General features: G+C 39.7%; 2 protein-coding genes across 8 annotated transcripts; both read right to left on the minus strand.

The window, feature by feature from the left end:
* Positions 1 to 941: 941 nt before the first annotated feature.
* cax1 (cation/H+ exchanger protein 1) lies at positions 942 to 9,538 on the minus strand. Of its 7 annotated transcripts, none has more exons than XM_028570531.1 (20): positions 9,321 to 9,538; positions 8,146 to 8,322; positions 7,803 to 7,930; positions 7,420 to 7,528; positions 7,185 to 7,301; positions 7,023 to 7,084; positions 6,827 to 6,916; positions 6,442 to 6,627; positions 5,759 to 5,861; positions 5,232 to 5,373; positions 4,686 to 4,869; positions 4,473 to 4,572; positions 4,255 to 4,373; positions 3,956 to 3,993; positions 3,577 to 3,830; positions 3,102 to 3,238; positions 2,764 to 2,858; positions 1,494 to 1,572; positions 1,288 to 1,396; positions 942 to 1,065 (listed from the first exon to the last, which is right to left on the minus strand). In XM_028570531.1, exons 1-20 carry the CDS (start codon positions 9,391 to 9,393, stop codon positions 992 to 994), a joined length of 2,376 nt encoding a protein of 791 aa, XP_028426332.1. In that variant the 5' UTR covers positions 9,394 to 9,538; the 3' UTR covers positions 942 to 991. The 7 variants fall into 7 exon arrangements, with proteins under 7 accessions (XP_028426332.1, XP_028426329.1, XP_028426330.1 ...); XM_028570528.1 differs by having other exon boundaries at positions 5,759 to 5,858; positions 6,734 to 6,916; XM_028570529.1 differs by having other exon boundaries at positions 3,102 to 3,235; positions 6,734 to 6,916.
* Positions 9,539 to 11,373: 1,835 nt separating this feature from the next.
* Positions 11,374 to 19,420, minus strand: smo (smoothened, frizzled class receptor). Its single transcript, XM_028571078.1, has 12 exons — positions 18,527 to 19,420; positions 17,317 to 17,516; positions 16,937 to 17,146; positions 16,677 to 16,849; positions 16,355 to 16,574; positions 16,115 to 16,238; positions 15,884 to 15,976; positions 15,439 to 15,547; positions 14,878 to 15,063; positions 14,086 to 14,234; positions 13,073 to 13,207; positions 11,374 to 12,960 (listed from the first exon to the last, which is right to left on the minus strand). Exons 1-12 carry the CDS (start codon positions 18,786 to 18,788, stop codon positions 12,368 to 12,370), a joined length of 2,454 nt encoding a protein of 817 aa, XP_028426879.1. The 5' UTR covers positions 18,789 to 19,420; the 3' UTR covers positions 11,374 to 12,367.
* Positions 19,421 to 21,286: the final 1,866 nt, after the last annotated feature.

A 21,286-nucleotide genomic window follows, 5' to 3' on the forward strand; every position in this document is an offset into this window, starting at 1 on the left:
AGTTATTGTGTTCCAATACAGTTCCTATGTTTAATTCATTTAACGTGCCAAATATTGTGCAACTTGAACAAAGTGATTATTATGAGAGGTTAGGGGAGACCCAGGATAGGAGGTTGCCCTATGGTTTGATCTGCCTGTACTACTTCACCTTGCCCCTTTTATTTCTGTTCTGCATAATGTCATTACCGGCTTTTTATATTAACTTTATCAAACCTTTAATTTGAGACCGTTTTATAAGTGACCACTAAAATGTTGTACAGTAGGCTTGTGTGAATGCTGTTGGGAGTACGGTTAATAAAAGTGTTCTGTAAATAGCGCTCCGATTCCCTGTTCCCTTTGCTTGACTAATTATTAGCATGATACATAAATCATTTTCTATTTAAGACAATTTTCGAATGAACTGCTGTTGCCACTTCTATTCTGAGAATGCAAACTAGATCAAGGGGATATCATGCATGTCATTTGTCCTGTTGATAATACTAAATGTGCCAAAATGTCAATAATTAACTTTTTAGAGCCATAAAGCTAAGATATCAAAGTTTACCCACACTTAAAACTCCAATATAATTTATAGTGGTGTACATTTTTCAAAAGAAAAGTTTAAATACAAAGTTGTGTTATGTAGGTAGTGAAGCACTGGTTAAAAAAGTGATCTTATTTCACATTTATTATGTCCTTTATAAACCACATATTACAATATATAAGAGCCAAAAAGGATTACCACAAATTTATATTTAAATGCAAGAGCAGAAAATCTAAGTAACAGATTTTTCACATTTTTTTTTACAGCCAGAACTGGGAATATGTTCAAGTGCACAAAACATAATTTAATATATTGACAAAAAGCTGACAGAAGCTACTCACTTCCAGCATCTGCTGTGAAATTTCACAACGCAATCCAAATATCTTTCCATCTTTTGTGCCACTGAACACAAACCATCTGAAGATGAAGGACTAATGCATTTTTATAGGATTTTTCTTGGCAAGCAGATCAACAAGAGCGTGGAGATGGAGCAAAGAAGTAAAGGGCCAAAAGGATGAGGTAGACCACCACTAGAGCAGTGCCTGCAAACAAAAGAGTTGATTATAATCTACATGTCAATTCAAGCTTAACATTTACAACAAAATACAGGCCATATGCACACATCCTCTTATCTGCTGACTCTTGAATCTGCATGGTTTAGAAGTTAAGGTATAACTAATTGCTTATTTGCCAACATCTAATATTTTGTTGGTCTATGTGAATTGATGTCCATTATGTGGAGAAATCTCTGCATCTTGACTCACCCTGAAAGTAGTCACATTTTCCATCCATGAAGATGTAGTTGACCAGAATGACACTAAAGATGCTGGCCCACAGATGAATATCACTGAACACAAGCACAAATCCAACATCCTGGGGGAAAAGAGTTTGCTGTGTCATTATTGAATATATAATATATATAATTGCATTATGTAAAGAAATCTATTAGTTACAAAAACTGGGTTCTTACATAGAAGGCATTGAAGAGTACAAGCAGTGGAATCTGAATCATGCAGACCTGCACAGCAATGCAACTGCCCACTTCAAGACTGTAGACAAAGACCATATAAGTATATAAGTTTAAAAGTTTAATAACACTCCTTTTTACAACGGCTCAATATACCTTGAAACCACTAACCCAAAAAAATAAAAATAAAATCGTATAACGTGTAATGCTGTTCAAACAATGAACATCTTTTGTTTATAAATGAGTAAAATTACAAATTAGACATTGAACTATCACACTGCGGTTATTTAGTCATTGCTTAAAAAGGGACAGTTCACCCCAAAATCAAAAATACATATCTTATTTTTTCACAAATCTGGTTGTGAGAGCAGTTTCATGTAGAAACTATTTTTTTTCTACCAAACTATGCCCACCAAACCATATCAGCGCGCAGAAAGAAGCAGACAAGATGCTGTTGCTCATGACAGCGTGAGCTAGAGAGTCACTCCTCTCTGGCAGGAGGCTGAGGTCCATCAGGACCAAAAGCTCACGCCACAAGAACAGTTTTTTCCCCATCGGCCACTAGCCTTATTAACAAGGCCCGGAACCCACCCTGACACTCTCCGCACTGGCTCTACATGCCAGTGTACTTACTCTGCTGTACTGCTCTTTTTATTTTTAACTTAATACATACTGTGTACAGTTACTTATACGGTTTGTATTCTATTTAGAGAATGTGTGACATGCACCAAAACAAATTCCTTGTATGTGTAAAAAAAAAAAACACATACTTGGCAATAAAGATTTTCTGATTCTGATATGTAAACATTAAAGCCATCCTCCTCGGTTGAGCTGTAATGTTAGCTAGCTCAGGTGCTTAGCTATAAATCCCGACTAGTTAGCGGTTATAATTGTTTTATGTGGACCCCAGGAAGAGTAGCTGCTACACTGTTTGCAGTTAATGGGGATCTGAAATAAAGATAAAGATAGCAATATCGGACCACAAGTTAGACATCCATGAGAAGCCTATGCTTCCTTCTGTGCAGTGATACAGTTGGCAGGTGTAGTTTGGTAAGAAAACAGTTCCTACATGAAACTGTTCACAACCAGGTCTGTGAGTTATCTTGTCTAACCATATCATGTTTTTATAGAAAAATGACATTGCTGTTGAGTTTTTCAAATGTATTCTTTTGCTGTTTTGAGCACCACACGAGTGCCATCTAGATTTAAATTATTGGGAGAGAAGGCAGATATCTCTATAAAATTATACTACAACAGCAAAGTGTACTCTAACCTCAGGCTGATGTTGTTCTGCAGTGCAAATTGGATCCCATTGACAATCTCAGGAAGCTCTGGCACCATGGCCAACACTGTGACACCGATGAAGTACTGCAAAAGGGGGCAGCATCAAGTACAAAGAAACACATTGAGGTTTATAAAATGTTTATATTTTCTGTTACTAACTATTGGTGTTAGTTTATCAAAAAATGTATTCCAGGTTGTTAATTTCAACTTGAATTGAAGGTTTGCATCTTCTATATACTAATGTGGTCTTATCAACCAAGGACCAATGACACTTGGAATCTAAGTGGCATTTCCCTTCCTCTTCACAAGAGAAAGCATTTTGAATACCTGAGAGATGCGGGAATGGGTCAAAATAGGCTCAATGTTCTCCGTGCTGAGGTCCGCGCAGCAGGCCATCAATATCGTGGAAACAATCAGCACTCCAAGAGCCCTCCACCGGGACCAGTGGACTACATGATGACCTGCTGGTGACATACACACAATAAGCTTAACAGCATTTAACGTTTATGACTTACCTTACTGTTGCAGGACGTTTTTCTCCACTTTTACATCCATCCAATTGAGTTTGAAGTCTGAACTTTCTCCCATATTTAGGTTCTTCACCCTCACATGCTGAAGGCTTTTGGCATGCACAACTTTACTTTACTGCAAGGGAAATGCTTTCCTCACATGCACAAATATAGCAGGCAACAGGCAAGTCAGTGTGTTGCAATGTTCATGTTCCTTCACCAAAAAGATTAAAGAACACTACATGCACACCACATACACACGCACACAAACGCACACACACACACACACACACCTGTTGCAATGTGGCTGGTGGAAACAATGCTGGCATTAATACATGTGTTGGCTGCAAGGAGATGGCCAGTGGGGACCTCACCAGTGGGGTGATAGTTGCTGGTACCCTCTTGTGCATACTGACCACCGTGTGCATGGCCCCCTTGACCATCGCTGATATGGATATCATAGATGTGAGAGTGGGTTTTCAGTGTGAAGATGAGGCCGATCAGGTATGCAGAAGGCAGCAGCACAGAAATCGTGTACACCAGGGGCCTGGAAAAGATAATTTCTTTAATAATTTAATAATTAAAAGACTATTCAGTCAGTTACTTAAAAAAAAAAAAAAAAAAAAAAAAGAAGAAGAAGAAAGAAAATTTGTATGTAGCACCTGGACTTACTCAATATGGGACAGGATCAATTGTGAGTCAGCTGAACTCTGTTAAAAAAAATTAAGGTGAGAATATGAATAAATACATTTTAAAAGCCTTTTTTTATATTATCAAGCTGTGGAGAACCATAAAGATTCAATCTTCATAGTAGGAATGTCTGAAATATGTTGATACAAACATCAAGGCATTGAAGCACTGCAAACAGTTCCCTCGCCATTTCCAGGTGCAGGGACAATTGGCAAATCTAGATTTAACTAAGTTTCCAAATTTGCATGAAGTCATATAAAAGGTTTAGTGAAGCAGCCCACCGTGTCATAGTGACAATGCTTGCAGATGAAGGCTACACTGGCATTGCCTGGAATATTGGTGCAGCTTTCACACATCAGATTACCAAAGGTCTTGGAGAAGAGAGTGGGAGCAAACACACCTGGGGAAAATATTACAACATGAGGGTCAAGTTTTAGGATTGCGTTAGTGGAGGACATTTTGTTTAAAAAGGAGTTCTACGTGCAGCTGCCATACATACCTCCTACGGATATGAAAAGCAAAGCAGAGCTCACTCCAGCTGAACGACTGTTAAAACGCTGCTCTTGGTGTTTAATGCCCCCAATGATCATACAGATACCCTGTGCAGTTGACAAACACAAACAGCAAGAGGTTCATAATCATGTCAGAGTATCATAATGCTGAAGGTTAACTGGTATGTACACATGTTCATCTGTCTTTCTCAGGCACTCACAGGTACGAACAGTATACACCCGAGCAAGGTCCCAGTGAGAGCTGATTTAACCACCTCTTCATAACATTTGGTCTTAGCATTGTGTCCCTGCAGTAGTGCTGTGATGTAGAAGGTCATCTCCGTGATGGAGCCGAATGTTGCATTCACCACCGCTCCCACTGCAAAGTTACTCTGTGCAGAAATGCTGTGGGAATATGCACAGTTACCAATAAGCAACCATTAAATATATTGTGCATCTGAATTCATGAGGAAAATTACACCCCAAGTCTGCACCGTCTCCTTTCATTAACATTCATCTACTGGCCAGAGACAGAAATGCAAAATAGTGGCCAGGTTGGATCAGTGGGTAGAGCAGGCGCACATATACCGAGAGGTTTATGCCTCGACGTAGAGGTCCAGCGTTCGAATCCGACCGGTGACAATTTCCTGCATGTCATCCCCCTCTCTCCCCCCTTTCTCACCTAGCTGTCCTGTCAAATTAAAAGGTGGAAAAGCCCTAAAAAAAAAAAATTATCTTAAAAGAAATGCAAAATAAAAAAACCTTACCTGGCAATACCCATACCAATATAGTAGGATAGAGGAATGATGGAAGCGATGGCTGTGGCAAATTTAGCCTCCGCACTGCAGACATTGTGTTCACGGTCAGTATAACCAATAATGAGAGTGAATAATACCAGGGGAAGCATGTCTGGAAGGAACATAGACTTAAAGAGAACAAACGAATGGACAGTGGACAAACCACTACTGTATTGACCTTTTACATCTGCAGTACACAAACCCTTTTTGAAATAAAATCAGGATAGGAGATGGCAAACATATATTACTTAAGGATGTATAGATGTCCACAACTCTTATCTTCTACTACTATGACCAGAGAAGACATTGAGACTACTACATTTTTCCCGTCTCCTGCTCTTAACTACGCACACAACTCCACCACAACACTGAGTATACAGGAGACCAGTATTGAAATGCAATCTGATGGTGCCATAGCTGAATCTTACAAGCAAACAAACTTTTCTTACAGGTCCCTTACTTTCATCAAGTTAGATCCAATAAACGAAAAAGGATACTGAGAGCGAAAATGTTGATTCCTTGGACAGTGTATTTGTAGTAATACACATTGAAAGCTTGATAACAGCATAAGATGACTCTGGTCTCACACTCAATTGTCTGCTAAAGATAATATAAAAACACTTACTTCAAGTTACAAATTAATTTATTAGATGTAAACTGTCATTTAACAGATAAGGGCCAGTTTATACAACACTAAAGACAAAAAACATTTTCTCTGCTTCCCTCTAGTGGTAACATTTCTTTTCATGAACAACATCTAATCCACCAATGGCAATTCTAACAGTGAGCCATTTTCTCTGAAGTCAATTCCCAACATTTCACAGTGTTAGTGGCAGATGCAAACTATGTACAGTACGTGTTATACACCACTTGTTGGTAAACAAAGAAGTATGTTCTTTGTGATTTGGTTAAACTGATCCTTTAAGTATCAAAAAAAAAAAAAAAAAAAAAAAAAAGTCATAGGAGGACACCAATTAGATTTGCCATTTACACACTGCAACAGTGCCATTTTCACATAAGAACTTCTAGCACTTCAGTTAGCATAGCAAATAAGGCTAGAAAAAGGTCTAGTACTATCTATCTATCTATCTATCCATCCATCCATCCATCTATCACACATTCCTTGCCTCGACACCGTTCTCTCAACTAACCACTGACATTTTAGAAAATGAACGAGCACCTTTTCCAGCCTGTGAATCTGAATGTCCTCTGGCGCCATGAGGAGGACAATGGTCAGTGTGCGAGCATTCATCTTGGCTACAGGTATAGTGAAGACCAGCAGCCATGAGAGCACACAGGCCAGGGAGTGGACCACAGCCAAGACAGGATAACCCAGCAACAACCAAACACAAGTGCTGACGCGACACTGCAGAGAGCGAGAGAGAAAACAAATAACTGAAATCATTCATAATATATAGAAATATTACTAAATGTTCATTGTGCCAAGTGATTAAGGTCATTCTGACTCTTACCCAGTGCTTTGAAGTTTTTCTAGCTGGTGGTTCTGGGACCTCAATAGGGATTGGGGAAGACATCAGAAGGGGCCTGGAGTCCTTGTCACTTACCCGGTCCTTATGGTTGTCACTGTCCCTCTCTTCAGGAATGACCTCACACTTTGGAGGCTTTGCAACGGATCTCTTAACTACATCCCCGGCCTGAAAATGGCAGCGATAACAACAGGATATGGTGAATAATTACTCGTTGGTAATTTTGCAATGGCACTTAAATATTGGAATAGTATTATACTACATATCAAATTACCTTTTCTATCGACTTCCCAAATGGCCAAAAAAAGTACCATGCCATCTTGAAACAAAGTTTGCCTAAACAAAACATTTAAAAAAAAAAAAAAAAAAAAAGAAATTGCATGATATCCACATTTCAGGGGACACTAAAATACTCTCTGGTTTATGGGATACATACCATAAGGGGCACCGAAGATTGTTAGAAACATTACAGGACAAATGATAAAGTAGATTAAAGATATCCACCATCCAAATAAAATTACATAAACTATGTTCCCAAAGGTGACCACTGGGCCTGAAAGAGAGAAGAAATCCCATATACAGGTTATTGTTCACATAACAATTCCATATTTGTCTGTATCTTAGTCCTATTAAATAGAATTAAAGTGCAAAGAGAGAGAAAAAAAAAAGACCTCCTTGAGGCTTAACAATGCTAAGATCAGAGTAGAGCCCTTTGATGATGTCTGATCGGTCTTCAATGGGCTTCTCCGTTACATTGCCCTTCCACTTTCTGAAACCAAACTGAAAAAAAGGAGTGATTTTAAAGTCAAAGTATGTCACAGAAAACAATAAATGTAAATGGGGGCCAGCCTACATTTTGAGAAACACTGAATTTAATAAAACTTGGGAAGCAGTAAGACATCCTTTTCACAGCTTTTTTTTTTTTTTTTTTTTTTTTTTTTTTTTTTTTTTAAAATGTGCCCAGGCATTTTTAAATTCTTTATTGAATAACAATAAAAAAAGGTGATACTAATGAGGTGCAGGGGAGTGTTTGGAGTGAGCAATCAAGGCCCACCTTGTAGTTGTTGGCTTCCCTTTGGGCCTCCACCTCATTTTCAGCTCTGATTGTGGTCTTTGTGGTGCTTTCATGCCAACTCTCTTCTCCACACCGAGACAGAGAAGATCTGGAGGTGCCGTGTCCTCCTGTGCAGATCAAATCTGTGAGAAAACTCTTCCACATGGCAATATAAGAACATATCACGATAATAATAATAATAATAATAATAATAATAATAATAATAATAATAATAATAATAATAATTCACAATAAACAGCAGTGATGCATGCTCTCGCCCTTTCATTTGACCTGTCCTGTCTATCTAAATCATTTTTGTGATATCAAGTAACGCCTCATTCACCTCTGGGGACGGTGAGGAAACATTTGGGTGTGAAGTGACAGAAGTAGTGGGCAGAAGCATCTGGGGAGGGTGTCTCCACTGCGCCTAGCTCTGGATGATGGGGGCCAACACAGAGCCAATCAGTTTGGGACTGTCGTCGTGGAACATGTGGATGCTGTTCAGGATCTCCAGAGTGCTCTGTATAAGGAAATATCATGGAGAAAAGAGCTTTACATACACAAGATTTTGACATGAATGGATTTTTTTGCCAGTTCAGCAGTGACGAATGCATTGCATCACACATTGGTCATTGCATTAGAGGTGTAGCGGTTGATTGAGATCCAGGACCAATGCCTTTCAGCCATGGAAAGTGTGACTAACAAAAACCTCCTGAGAGTCATGCAGTGTCCCCTCTGCCAAGACTGATCACATTATAAATGCATTGCAACACATAGATATTAGAAAACTGTGCTATGATTTGTAATTAAAATTAGAATTAAAAATGAATAGATTCAGTAAGCAACTGGAAGTTGATGAAGCAGACTGCACATTCAGAAATAGCATCTTTCAACGCCACAGAAAATTGAAATTAAATGCCCTTTTTAAAACTACTATGGTATGTGCTGACAACTTTAAGAATACAGCCAGAAGCTAAGGCTTTTGGCTGCATGAAAGTTAGGAACAATAAATGATTGCTCATTTGTCTGCGTAATGAGACAATCCACCAAACTAACATGATGTGAATAAGATGGATAATCTGCATTATGATTGCAAAATTGTGATCATCACAAGGCAATCGCCATAAAAAGTACAGCAAAGAAGCCATGCTTCTGATTTCGGGCACAATCCTCACCTCCACCTGTCCGTAGATGTATACCAAAAGTGACGTTTATACGTTTATAAAGACTTCAAAACAATTCTTCTAGGAAAAAAAGGGAGACTTCTATGGAGTTCGACAGTCAAACAGAAAGTCCTACAGAACGTGTTTTTAGCTCTCAAAGTTTAGTTCAGATTGGAAGGAAGCTTGGCAGCACAGGTGCCTTTGATGAACGCGCAAGTCAAATGTCAAAGAAGCCAAGAAATAAACAGAACACGCAAAGACAAATTATGATAGCCCGAGTTTTTAAAACTCAGGGTGTTGGTGGAATGGAGGTCAGTGCGAAAGCCACAGCAGAAGCAGAGTAGTTTAGTCTTACCTAAATCAGTCGAGGATCTTCTACGCAGGTTCTCCACATCAAATGGCATCAGCGAAGACTTTATGTGTGACATTTTGCCAGTCTATTCCCCAAGTGTCGCTCCTGTCCTGTATCATCTGTGCGTCAAGTGTTCACTCCCTCTTTATGAAGTCTGCCGTGGGGTCATGATTGTTCACCACGGTAGTCTGACGCCCAGCAAAGACAGAGAGGGGCGGGGAGGTGGATGGAGTAGCAGCGATGACTGCAAGATTTTAAATCTTACTATTTCAGTCTTAATGTGCATATGATTTCAATCTATCTTTCTTTATATGACTTTAAATGTTCGTCTTTTTATCTTTAAAGCCACTGTGTGTTGGATTTGAAAATGTGCATGCAACTTTAGCGTCCCCAAGTGGCGGAATTATTAAAGACAGTGTGACACTGCAGACAGCATCAGATTGCATTGCATGCTGTTACTGCTTTTGTAAGTTATGTTTTACAAAAGCAGTTTTACAAAGTAACAATATATACCAATAAAATGTAAACTTTTTGGTTAAACTAATTAAACAAAGTGAGTGAAACGATATGTCATGTCATCTTGATTTCATTAAGAAAAAAGCACAACTTGGAAAACAACAAAAAAAGATTTGGCTGACAGAATGTTTTTTTCATTTAGATGGTGAGACAAGTTTTTGCCGATTCTAGAAAATACCTTCTGAAAAGTGGTAAGCTTAGTTAAATGAGCTTCTACATTTTTGAAAAATTATTATATGACTGGAATGCATAGGCTATAGTAAAACAGAGGTAGAAACTGGGGCTAGTGCAAATGGCCACACAATCACACAGAAAAGTGTAGGGTTACTTTTATTTACATAATAAAACAAAAAAGTACAGCTGCAAAGTGACAGTAAACTTTTTTTTTACACAGTTGGGAGACAAGCAACACGAGGCCGGCTGGTGGGCCTAAATCTTTTTGACGGCTTTCCAAAACAGAAATTAGGACTTTTCAAAGCATAAAAAGTAAAATACAATTTCCAAAGTAATCTTTTAGTCTCTTTATAGTATTTGAAAATAGTCTTTTTGTGTGGATATCAGCTATGCTTTATTTTGTTGCCAAACTCCCTATGTTGTTGAACCATAGCAGTGTGGAAACTACTAACATAAATAATTCTCAATCAGACATCTCAAATGAATAACCAGACACTTACATTAGACAAACTAATTAGCATCGGCAGAAGAAACGGCTTGTCACAGTCTACTTCAGCATCATTTATCCATACTGAGTGTCAAATGACAATAGGTGACATTTTGGTTACAGCACAAGTACAGTGACAACCTTTTATAGCATAGTAGCATACTCTTCCCTTTTTATTTATCATATCAGCAGAATAATCATGTGATTTGATATATAAATCTGTACAAATAATACCCTTATTGGGAACTCTATGAACAACCTATATACAGAACACACATTTAGAGAGAGAGAGAGACACACACACTGAAAAATAGAAGCATTTACGGGGAAAAAGTGACTTCTAAGACCACTGCAGTCTAAAATACATCATACAAAAGATTTTCAACTGTACTAGAGAGAAAAAGAAATGCATACGAAGCTCAGTTTAGACTGAACATGTACAACAGATTAACACAAGTAGAAATACTGCTTTTAAAAAAAAACTGAAGTAGAAGCAAAATATAAGCTAATGGACGGTTTATTGCACCAGGCAACAGAGCGTATGCAAATAATTAGTATGTATTCTAGCTCAATAACTTTTAATATACTCACTGATTAAGGAGTAACTTGAAACACCGCTTGAACTTGTTTTTCATCATCTGCTGCAGTGTTGTACAAGTGTACTTTAGGGCTTGGTGACATCACTGTTGGGTGTGGTTATAGGTATGATGGAGCACACTTCTGACCACACCATCAGTGATGCTGGGTGAGGGCAGAAGTGAATGAGGCTTTAACCAGAGAGGGCAGCAAAACACTGCTTTTCAGCCTGGTTTGAATTTATTCTTTAACAAAAGCATGTCACTATTACTTGCATATGTCAATCAAATGAAGAAAAGTAAGGACAGTATAATAATTTGGTTTATTCTGTTTGTGTCTGAAGTAAATTATCACAATGTGAAGCTGTGAGACCAAGCACCTGGTGCGTTCAAAATTAGTCAACTTATACAACTGTAATCATTTCTTTTAGTACATCCTGGTTTCTGTGTAAATCCCAGTGTGCCCAGATTCTTAAAAGAAACCTCTCGAAGTCTGGAGCACTTAGCAATCACTTCTGTGATATCAGTATTAATAGGGCAAGGGAGATAATGGTTAGTACCTCAATTTAACTGTACATAAACACAAATCATTAATTGCTAAATAGCGATGGGAAGAGAGAAATGGAGTTTAACAAACATTTAAATATAACACAAAAGATGACCTGGGTTAAACAGTATTTGCAAGTAGCCCGTAGCATTTTCATTTTAACCTGTATGGTCTTCTGTATGAGTCAAATTTTACTGCCCTACTGGGGCAGTAAAAATAATAATACACAAGCGGTCACTCAAAGATTGAGAATAGACTTTCAAAAGTTTTATCGACTGCCTTCATCTTCAAATTTCCTTACTGGTAATTTCAAAGACAAGTTGACTGTGTCAATTAACAATTCATCCGTGATACCTTGACTCACCCTGCAACATTAAGAGTTGAATGTTGTCATAAACAGGGCTAGGCTGATACTAGCTGATGAATTCTTATGGCTTAAAAATAATATCTGTTTCAAGCCACATAAAGTTTAGCTGCCTCATTTCTCTTGTCATCATGGAGTTGCCTTTGAAATTGTATTGGACACAGAGTATAAAAAAATATTTTTTTCATTAACTATTCACAACATTTTTACTTTATCCCTTTGTTTTTTCAAAATAAAAAATAAAATTAACTGAACAGCTTAGTTCCATCTTGACCTCTGGGCATTGGGAATTAGGTGCACTTTAGTAAGAATTTTCAAAGCATCCAGCACTTTTTTTTTTTTTTTGTGGTCGGTGAACCACAAAGCAATATATTGGAGCTATTGCTCTTAGAAGTCAGAGTCAGCATCCATAAGTTCTGCTTCCATTAAATTGGTCCGGGAGTGAATGGGTCCGTAGCCGGCCCTTCGGCCTGCCGGTCCCCGAGCCACGTGGGCGAGATCCATCTCCCCGGGGTAGCAGGAAGATCCCCTGGGCTGCCAAGTGGAGGCAGAGGGGGGGCAGCGTGGGCCGATACCAAGATCCTCTGGGCGGTCATTGAAGGTTAGAGGGTTAGAGAGCAGGCTGCGGCCATAACTGTCCCGACTGCTCTGGTAGGGCTGGTAGGTACACCTCTCCTCACAGGACAGGGAGGGTTGGAAATCTGGGTAGGACCCTGGCAAGACTTCCTCCTCCAGCTTCTGCTGCTGCCTCTGCTGTTCGCGCAGATTAGCGACCAGACTGGGGTGGCATGGCAGTTTGGGCAGACGAGGCACTGAGCTGCGACCAAACTCACGCTGGCGATTAGCCTGGTGTTCCACTGCCTCCTCCACTGGACGCACCTCCTTTTTCCTCTTCCTCTTCTTCTTTTTCCTCTTTATCATCTCTGGTGAAATCTCAGCCTCCACCATCCACAGCCTGTTCCTCTCCTCTGGAGGTGGCACTGTGAAGAAATAACAGAAAATAAGTTGGTGATTGACAGCACTCTGGAAAAGAAAATGGGGGCGGAAAGGATTGATGAGTGTAATGCCAGAGTCATGGCCTCCAGCTCTCACCTGGAGTACCAGTAGGAGTAACAGAGATGTCCTGAGGCAGGATGGCACCTCGCCGGGCCACCATCTTAGTCACATGCTGCGCCCAAGCTGATGACACGTCGTTTGATGGCTCATTTATTTCAAAATTGATTCCAGCTATGAATGAAAAAAGACAAACCACAAACTCTCCATTTAGAGACAACTGAAGGGCAGCTTTAAACCCAACATACACTTAATGGCTCCCCCGCAGTGCCTCTATAGCCCCGAACAGCTCCAAGCTAAACAAGCATGGCAGCCACAGCAGCCTCACAGCTTACATGAGCAGAATAATGTGTCATGCAGTTCTTAGCTACAGACATAACAGTTGCCACTGTCTGTGTAGCCTCTATGCCACAAAAAAGCAAATGGAAAATCTTTTAAGGCCAAATTCGAAAGAAAATAACACATTGTGGATTTTTACATCAGCACACATGGTGCCATTTTTGACAATATATTACACACCAAAGCCAGGTGATGTGGTTACCCCCAAATTTATATTTATATATATATATATATATATATATATGCATGCTGAAGTTCAGCCAAACTATATCACAATATAATGGACATGAGTGGCATTTTGTTTGTGGTGCTCACAGCATTGAAAAACTACATTTCAAAATGTATCTATTAGAAACAATGCCCCAATTAGAACTGCTTTGTACCAAAGAAATAGTCCCAACTTTGAAACTTATGATATCTACATGGCTAGATACTTCTTGGGATAAGTGAGAAGCTGTCTTTTTGTATTTTGGGTGAAGAAACCCTTTACTATAGGGGGTGAAACAGGGAGCTTCCTATGAATAATATGCATATAATAACTATACTAACATGAGGTATGATCCACACTATAAACTGTTTCAATCTTCACCCCAAATAGTGGACAATATAGCAAACCTTCATTCAAACGTAAGTCAGTCTAATGTATCCTAAAATATCAGTTTAAGCATACTCAGAATGGCTCCACTGATATACTGAATAAACTGAATCCTCACCCACTGGTCCATCGTGGGACACGGTGTGCATGCTGAAGGACAGCTCCTTTTCTGGGTCCTTGTGAAGCTCCTTCCTCAGTGCAAATGCCTTGGCAATCATCTTGCTCTTCTTGATCCTCTTGGGTTCATTGTCACTACGACCAATAATTCTGACACAAGAACAGAAGTACCATTCAGAAAGAAAGTCACTGACACTGTCTGATAGTTAGAAAGACCCAACTGAGGATCCCATGTTTAATGCCATCAGCAGCCATGTGATCTTGGGCAAGATGCCAATATCTTACACATTCTCTCATTTTACGTCACTCTGGATGATATCTTAAGCCCACACTGAAAACAATAATTCCAAAGCAGCGCAATTACTGTTTTTTTTTCAAAGCTGGAAGGAAACAAATTCCTACAAGTAAAATCCAAGTCACAGTGAGCCCTTGTGAGCGCTGTTACAAAACCAAGGATTAACACTGCAAACCTAAACGCACACACTGGGGACACACTGCAAGATTTATCTAAATATATGCCGCCATTCTTCTATCAGGGTGAAAATCCCCAATTTTCAAAGATGTTTGGCAAGTCTACTTGGTTAGTACATGTCTGGGTACATAGAGATTAGACTGTTCCCACACTGTTATCATATCTTTAAAACCATATATGGACGTGGAGAGGCATGTAGCCATCATGTGAACACAAGCAATGAGAAGAGACTGATATGAGAGATATGAGAGATTGGAAAAGAGTATTTCAAAGACAGAAATATAATGATTAATGTTATATTTCACATTGATGTTTGCTTACTTGCACCAGGTCCGTTTCCAGATGAGGATGGTGGCCTTGGTCCAGACCCAGGTACTCATAGCGATTCCCGTCCCAAACATGGAGAACAGGTTGATTTTCTCCACCATCAGGCTGGGCCGGTTCTTAATGGTGCATTCTGGGATTGGCTTGTTGGTCTGAGAGGCGATTGTCACGTTGGCTTCACACCTGTTGAAAACATCACAGCGATGTTCAGTCTGTGCCTCGACCATGCTACATGTGCCTCCCTCACCTTCGAGCCATATGACTGAGGCACATTCAAATGCTGGATCTGCTAAATAAGAAAGTCTTTTAAATGTCAGGGCAGGAGAGAGTGGTTTACATTTTTGAGGCGAAATTAATTCCAGTACAGCCAGTGTCAACACTGTGGGGAAATGGGGGTGCATTCACCACTGTAAGCTGAGCGGTTGCACAGCGGTTTGGAGTCTCAACAGCATCAGTTTGTGGATTTCTTTGTGGAAGGTTTGCAGGTGTGCAGCAACAAACATGCAGCAAATCACAGGATTTCTGCCACTTAAAGAAGAAAGACAATGAAAAACCTACAGCACATATTCTCTGAAGCTCCTCTCCCATTCAGCCTGGTTGAAGAAGTCGTAGAAGTGGCAGCCGAAGGTGATGAAAACAAAGCCAAAAGCGAGGAATCCAAATATACCTGACAAGGACACACAGAAATCAGAGGTGAGATACCAGACACTTGAATCTTATTATGGGACAATGCGAAACAAGAATAATCTATAAAATCATTTAAAAACAGATAGAAAATATTCTTTCTTTGATAATTTTCCTCATTTCAAAAATAAATATAAATTGAGAATAATTATCCATTGATTGTGTTTTGTTTGCCCAATGACATGCTGCTAGACTCCTAAACATTTCTTCACCTAACACCCAGGTCTCAACTCTGATCATAACTAGGATGGTTTTTACCCTCATACTATTTCTCAGGTCACCAGTGTGGTGTGAAATGGCACCAGATGAGAGAACATACCAAGTCTCAGCATCGTCTCGTTGATTTTGCTGGCAGCTTTTTCACTCAGAAGTCCTGGGTGGTTACTCTTAATGGAAAACAAAGTCATGACACCTAAAAAAATAAATAAACAGAATCAGTGGGTGCTGGTGGTGTGGGGATGCATTTGAGGAGCACTTCTGGAGTGTCACATAGCATAAAAGATTTCCAAGCATGGTTACTGAGCTATTTTACTTGTAAAATATTACTCACCCCGAATGAGGAAGTAGCCGCCGACAACAAGCACCACTCCAATAGGGGCCAGGACAAACCCAGCACGGTATCTGTAGTTTTTGTAGCCTACAAAACAGATCCCGCTCACTGAGTCTCCATCCACCTATGGAGCACAACAGAGCCACAACGAATGAGAAAAAAAGCTCATATTTTTCTCATAATTGGAAACCATTTGTGTGAGTGTGAGATTGTAAGAGGTGAATCAGACTCCCTACACACCTCAGCGATAGCCAGGATGGCCACAGTGAGGACGAAGGGGACGGACCAGGTCACCATGTGGAAGTAGGAGGTTCTGCCAGACAGCGGCTGGTGGGTGGTGCCCAGGGCTTTGAAGGACGTGTGCCAGGCATAGGTCAGCATGACGAACCAAATCACGCCCGACATCAGGGAGTAGTATACGATGATGAAGATAGTGACGCATGACAGTGTCTCTGAAGACCTGTGGAGAACAGCCAAGCATGAATGTGACTTTAAGGGTTACATTTTGTAATTGGGAATGATGTCTAATCTCATGATTGATCAGGTGAAGACATTCGCTTACGAGGGCTCCCCGAGTCGCATGGTGTTGTCGCTCTTGCACACAATCTCGTCGCGTGCTCCATCCAGGAACTGAGCCAGCCAGCCGATACTGCCCACAAAGAAACAGGCATTGATGTAGAAGAGAATGACAGCTGGGTAGCGGTTGGAGTTCTTCCAGTCGGCAAGAAACGTGGCCTGAAACGGAGGACATTTTAAAAGTCAGAAGATGCAACAACAAAAAAAGCAAAACACAGAATTATGGGTATTGTACTTATGTCTCACCAGGGTGAAGAAGGTGCAGAGGAGGGTGATGGTGCCGAAGTAAGCGATGTAGGCGTGCATGTCATTGTGCTCCTCCTCAGTGAACAGAGGGTTGTCACACTGGATACCGCAGCCCTCCACGTCCTTGTACCAACTGGACTGAATGTCTGTCTTCACCAGGGGAGCTTCACACTGGCCTGATATGTTGAACTTCAGCTTCTGCACCTCATTCTGCACACAGAGAACGCAAGGGGAAAGGTGAGCTTCTAATTAGGTAGTCTGGATTAAATACATTAATATCTGCGTTTGCGTAGCCTGACCTCTGACCTGCAGCGAAAAGAGACTTTTCCCTTTGGGGATCAATAAAATATCACACGGAATTACATAACAATGAAGCATACCGAACAGCCAACAGGGAATTTGTCACATTTGAGGAAGCTGGGCCAGCCTCTCTCCTGGTCCACGATGCTACATGGTCGACGTGTAGCCAAACACAGGCTCTGGCTGGGCAGCTCGACTCGACCGTTCTCACATTTGGGCATGTAGACGGCACAGAGCAAAGGCTGGATGACCGACCAACAGCGAGGAGCGTTCCGCAGACCTAGAACAGAAAAAAACAGTCTTAATACATCATGAAACAGCAAGACATGAGAGATGTACAATAAGACACATGCCTCATTTATCAAACTGATGGTGGTGACGGTGATCATCATGAGGGACAAGAAACTACACAATCAGTTTGATTATAACTGACTGACAGAATGCAAAGATTAACTTGAGAATAGTCCTGATGAAGCATGGTTTTGTGAAATGTTTGGAATATGAAATATGAATCACTTAAATTCATCTCTGAGGTTTCCTGGACATACTGTATGTGCTGTTACACAGGAGCCAGAATAAACCATGTCCAACAATACAAATGAGGCTCCTCATCAGAATGGGCTGTGAAGCAGTGACCTGGGTCTGACAGGTCATTATGGAGTGCTTATGAAAGTGAAGCAGAATATCTAAAAGCCTTTTATTAGTGAAACTCTCCTTTTGTTCGTTCGCTAACACCTAGGAGTGATTCCTTTTGTTGCCCTAACGGCTTTTAACCCTTCATTTCCTGTTGAGGCTCTCTTCCCGTCTCCAGACTCCTCATCACAACTCATTGTCATTCCAATTAACATTATTATCACATATAAACAACGCAAACAATACTGACTTTCTGTGTAATGAAACTGATCCCAGCGCTTATATAGCCTACTTATACATGTATTTATTATTTAATTGCTATACACATTAAAAGCTTTTTAGTTTTTTTTGTTTGATTTTTGCTATTTGATGTCAAGGTTTACAGGCTATGTGTGGTAGTCAATAATGGATTCATAGTGAAATTATAGTTATTTATCATCACTTTCAAAATAAGTAAGTCATGTTAATATTCATAATGAGCATATATTTACAGTAGCCTACTATATTTGTGCCATTTACTGTAATCTACGATACAGTGTTACAACCGTTTTTTTTTAATTGGCGAACATAATGAATACCACTCTTCTTCTACGAGCTATAAACTATACCATGAGATGGAGCATATTTCAAACTTAGCTTGGACTCAATAAATCTCACCGGACCACATGGCCAGCTTCTCAAAAGCTTCTTCTTGGGTGCTGGAGTCCTCCGCCAGGATCAGAGAAGTATGCGTGTACGGTAAAGGCGATCCCAGACATGTGTTGTATTTAAGTGCCTCGCAAGTGGAGGTTTTCTTGCAGTTATCCTCAAATATCGTCCCGTTTGGAGACAACACCGCCCCGGAGCCTGAAAGCCAAGCAACCCAGACGCAAAGCATCCCATAAAATCCAACAATGGGGCCCCGACCCTGGGAAGACATCTTGGGAGTAGAGATTCAACTGTGCAAAAACGAGATCGCTTTGAATTCTAGTGCTTTAGCTATTCTGTTTCCCAAAACACCCAAAGATGAAGTATTCTTCATTAGATTTGGAATAAGTTTCCAAACGCGGCATGGTGAGGGAAATCTGCTAGGCGCTTCAAAGTTTTCTCGTAGTCCTCCCAAACTTTTTTATTCTGCACTTCTCGTCCGATCCCTGCTGGATCCTCCTGAATTCCTTCATTATCCAAATTCCAACAGCTCCAAAAAAGTGTCCTCAACTCTAGAAAAAACACATCGCCTAAACTCAAAACCATAAAAAGAATTAATTTGAAACATTTAGGATGGGTATGAAAAAGACATCAGGCTGAGAAAGTTGCAGATTCGCCCTCCCCCCACTTCCACAAAACTTGCCATGAAAAAGTCTGGATCTCTGTAATAGGAGCTCGAGCTCACATGCACCACCCACTTCTCCGTAGCCCCCCTTTTTATGCTGGCACAAAAATAAGATGATAAATTATCCTACATCTCTCTCTCTCTCTCTCTCTCCCAAGAAGTGATTCTGCCGGTGAAGTGTCTGATGAGAGGTTTCTGTGGCTGTGTTGTGTTCCTGAGTTGCAGCTCTGTGTCTGTGGTTGTTGTTTTTTTTTGTCTCTGGTATGCACATGGTGGGGGAGAGCCAGAGCAACAAAACCTCTCCTCCCATCCCCCTCTGCAAGTGGAAGAATGTGCCTTATGGCAGCATCTCAAGGACCCCCAGAACAACACAGACCCCCATCTGACAGGGTTTCTCTTGTAGTTTGTGCAGAATCATACACCAGTAGGATCTTCTACATGTCACCTGTGCCAACTTCAAGGGAGTGAATCTGAAAATGTCCTGATTTTTATGAAACTCCAGGAGGTCCTCGCACCTTCTACCACTTATCTACCAAATCATGATACAGGGGCTATAATCAGTGTTGAAAGAATTATCCAGATCCATACTAATACCACACTGTAAAAATACCTTACAAGTAAAAGTCCTGAAAATGTTACTTCAGTAAAAGTATGTAAGTATCATCAGGAAAATGTACTTAAAGTATTAAAAGTAAAAGTACTCAATGCAGAGACATCTGGAAACGATCCAAACTGTTCCGTATTTTATCGTCAAATCATTTCAGCTGTGCTTGTAGGCCGTTATATTGTTGGGTAGTTTAATTTCTAATAAAACATTGTATTTAAAAACCACGTGTTTTGTGTGCAAATATCTTAATTAAAGTAACTAACTAAATCTGTCAGAGTAATGTAGTGAGTAAAAAGTACAATATTTCCTTCTGAGATGTAGAAGTGGAGTAGAAGTAGAAAGTGGTATAAAAAGAAAATACTCAAGTAAAGTACAATTACCTCAAATTTGTACTTGAGTAAATTAACTTAGTTACATTCCACCACTGGCTTCAATACAGCAGTCATTAACATAATATATTTAAAATGTACGTATGTGCACTCAAAATTATATTTCTGATGCTGTACATTTTCTTATGCCAGTAAACAGCCCTTTATAATCTATTATGAGCTTTTTATATCTTTAAATAACATATGGATTCACATTCTACAGCTGCACAAGAGACAGACGTAAACAAGCACACATAAATACAAATTAAAGAAAATAAAAGAGATAACATTAAAGAGCAATATACATTATATACAATACCTCAGATTATATAAATTAATTGTATTTGTGCAAAAGAAATCAAGAAATATATTATATAAATATAGGTATAAGTATGAATAATACATACAATATATGCATATGTATATCATATTATGTGCAGTACATGTAGTATACACTCATTTCACAAAATGAATACAGTATAATATATAATATGAAAAAACACTGATATAGCCATCCAACATACTGATACTGTACATGTGGCCTAATCTGCACTGATGATGCAGACTAGATCGTTTAGGGATTACATAGATACTATTAAACAGATGTACAAATGTACCTTTACATTTATAAATGTTTTTATACTGTATATTGGTGGCGGTTTGCCTTAACAAGACAGTCAGAATGTCTATGTGTATGTATTATGAATTACATCCAGTTTTGAACAGTTTTCACATGTTTATATGACAGTAGTGTGCATGTGAGTATCTGTGTGTGGAAGGGAGTCAGGGAGGGAGGGAGTGGAGGGACACAGTTATTAACTCAAAACTACATTAAGTCCGTTTCCTTTGGGACATTCATAATGGACTGGACTTCCTGTTGTTGTTAAGGTGGCTGCAGGAATCTTCCAAAACTGTTAAACATGAACAATAATTTACATTAAACCCCAAACTCAAACACAGTCTCATTATTTTATGCTGATTTAATTGATTTAAGTTTATTTTACTGTGCTTTAATATGCCAGGATACCACTAAAAACTAATTTCAAACTGGTCCAACCTCAACCCATGGTGCTGTTGTTATCGCATTAATTGGACAGTGCACTTGTGGTATTTGCATGACTGCCGATGCT

The sequence above is a fragment of the Perca flavescens genome, chromosome 23 (assembly GCF_004354835.1).
Source record: "Perca flavescens isolate YP-PL-M2 chromosome 23, PFLA_1.0, whole genome shotgun sequence".
NCBI classification, from domain to species: domain Eukaryota; kingdom Metazoa; phylum Chordata; class Actinopteri; order Perciformes; family Percidae; genus Perca; species Perca flavescens.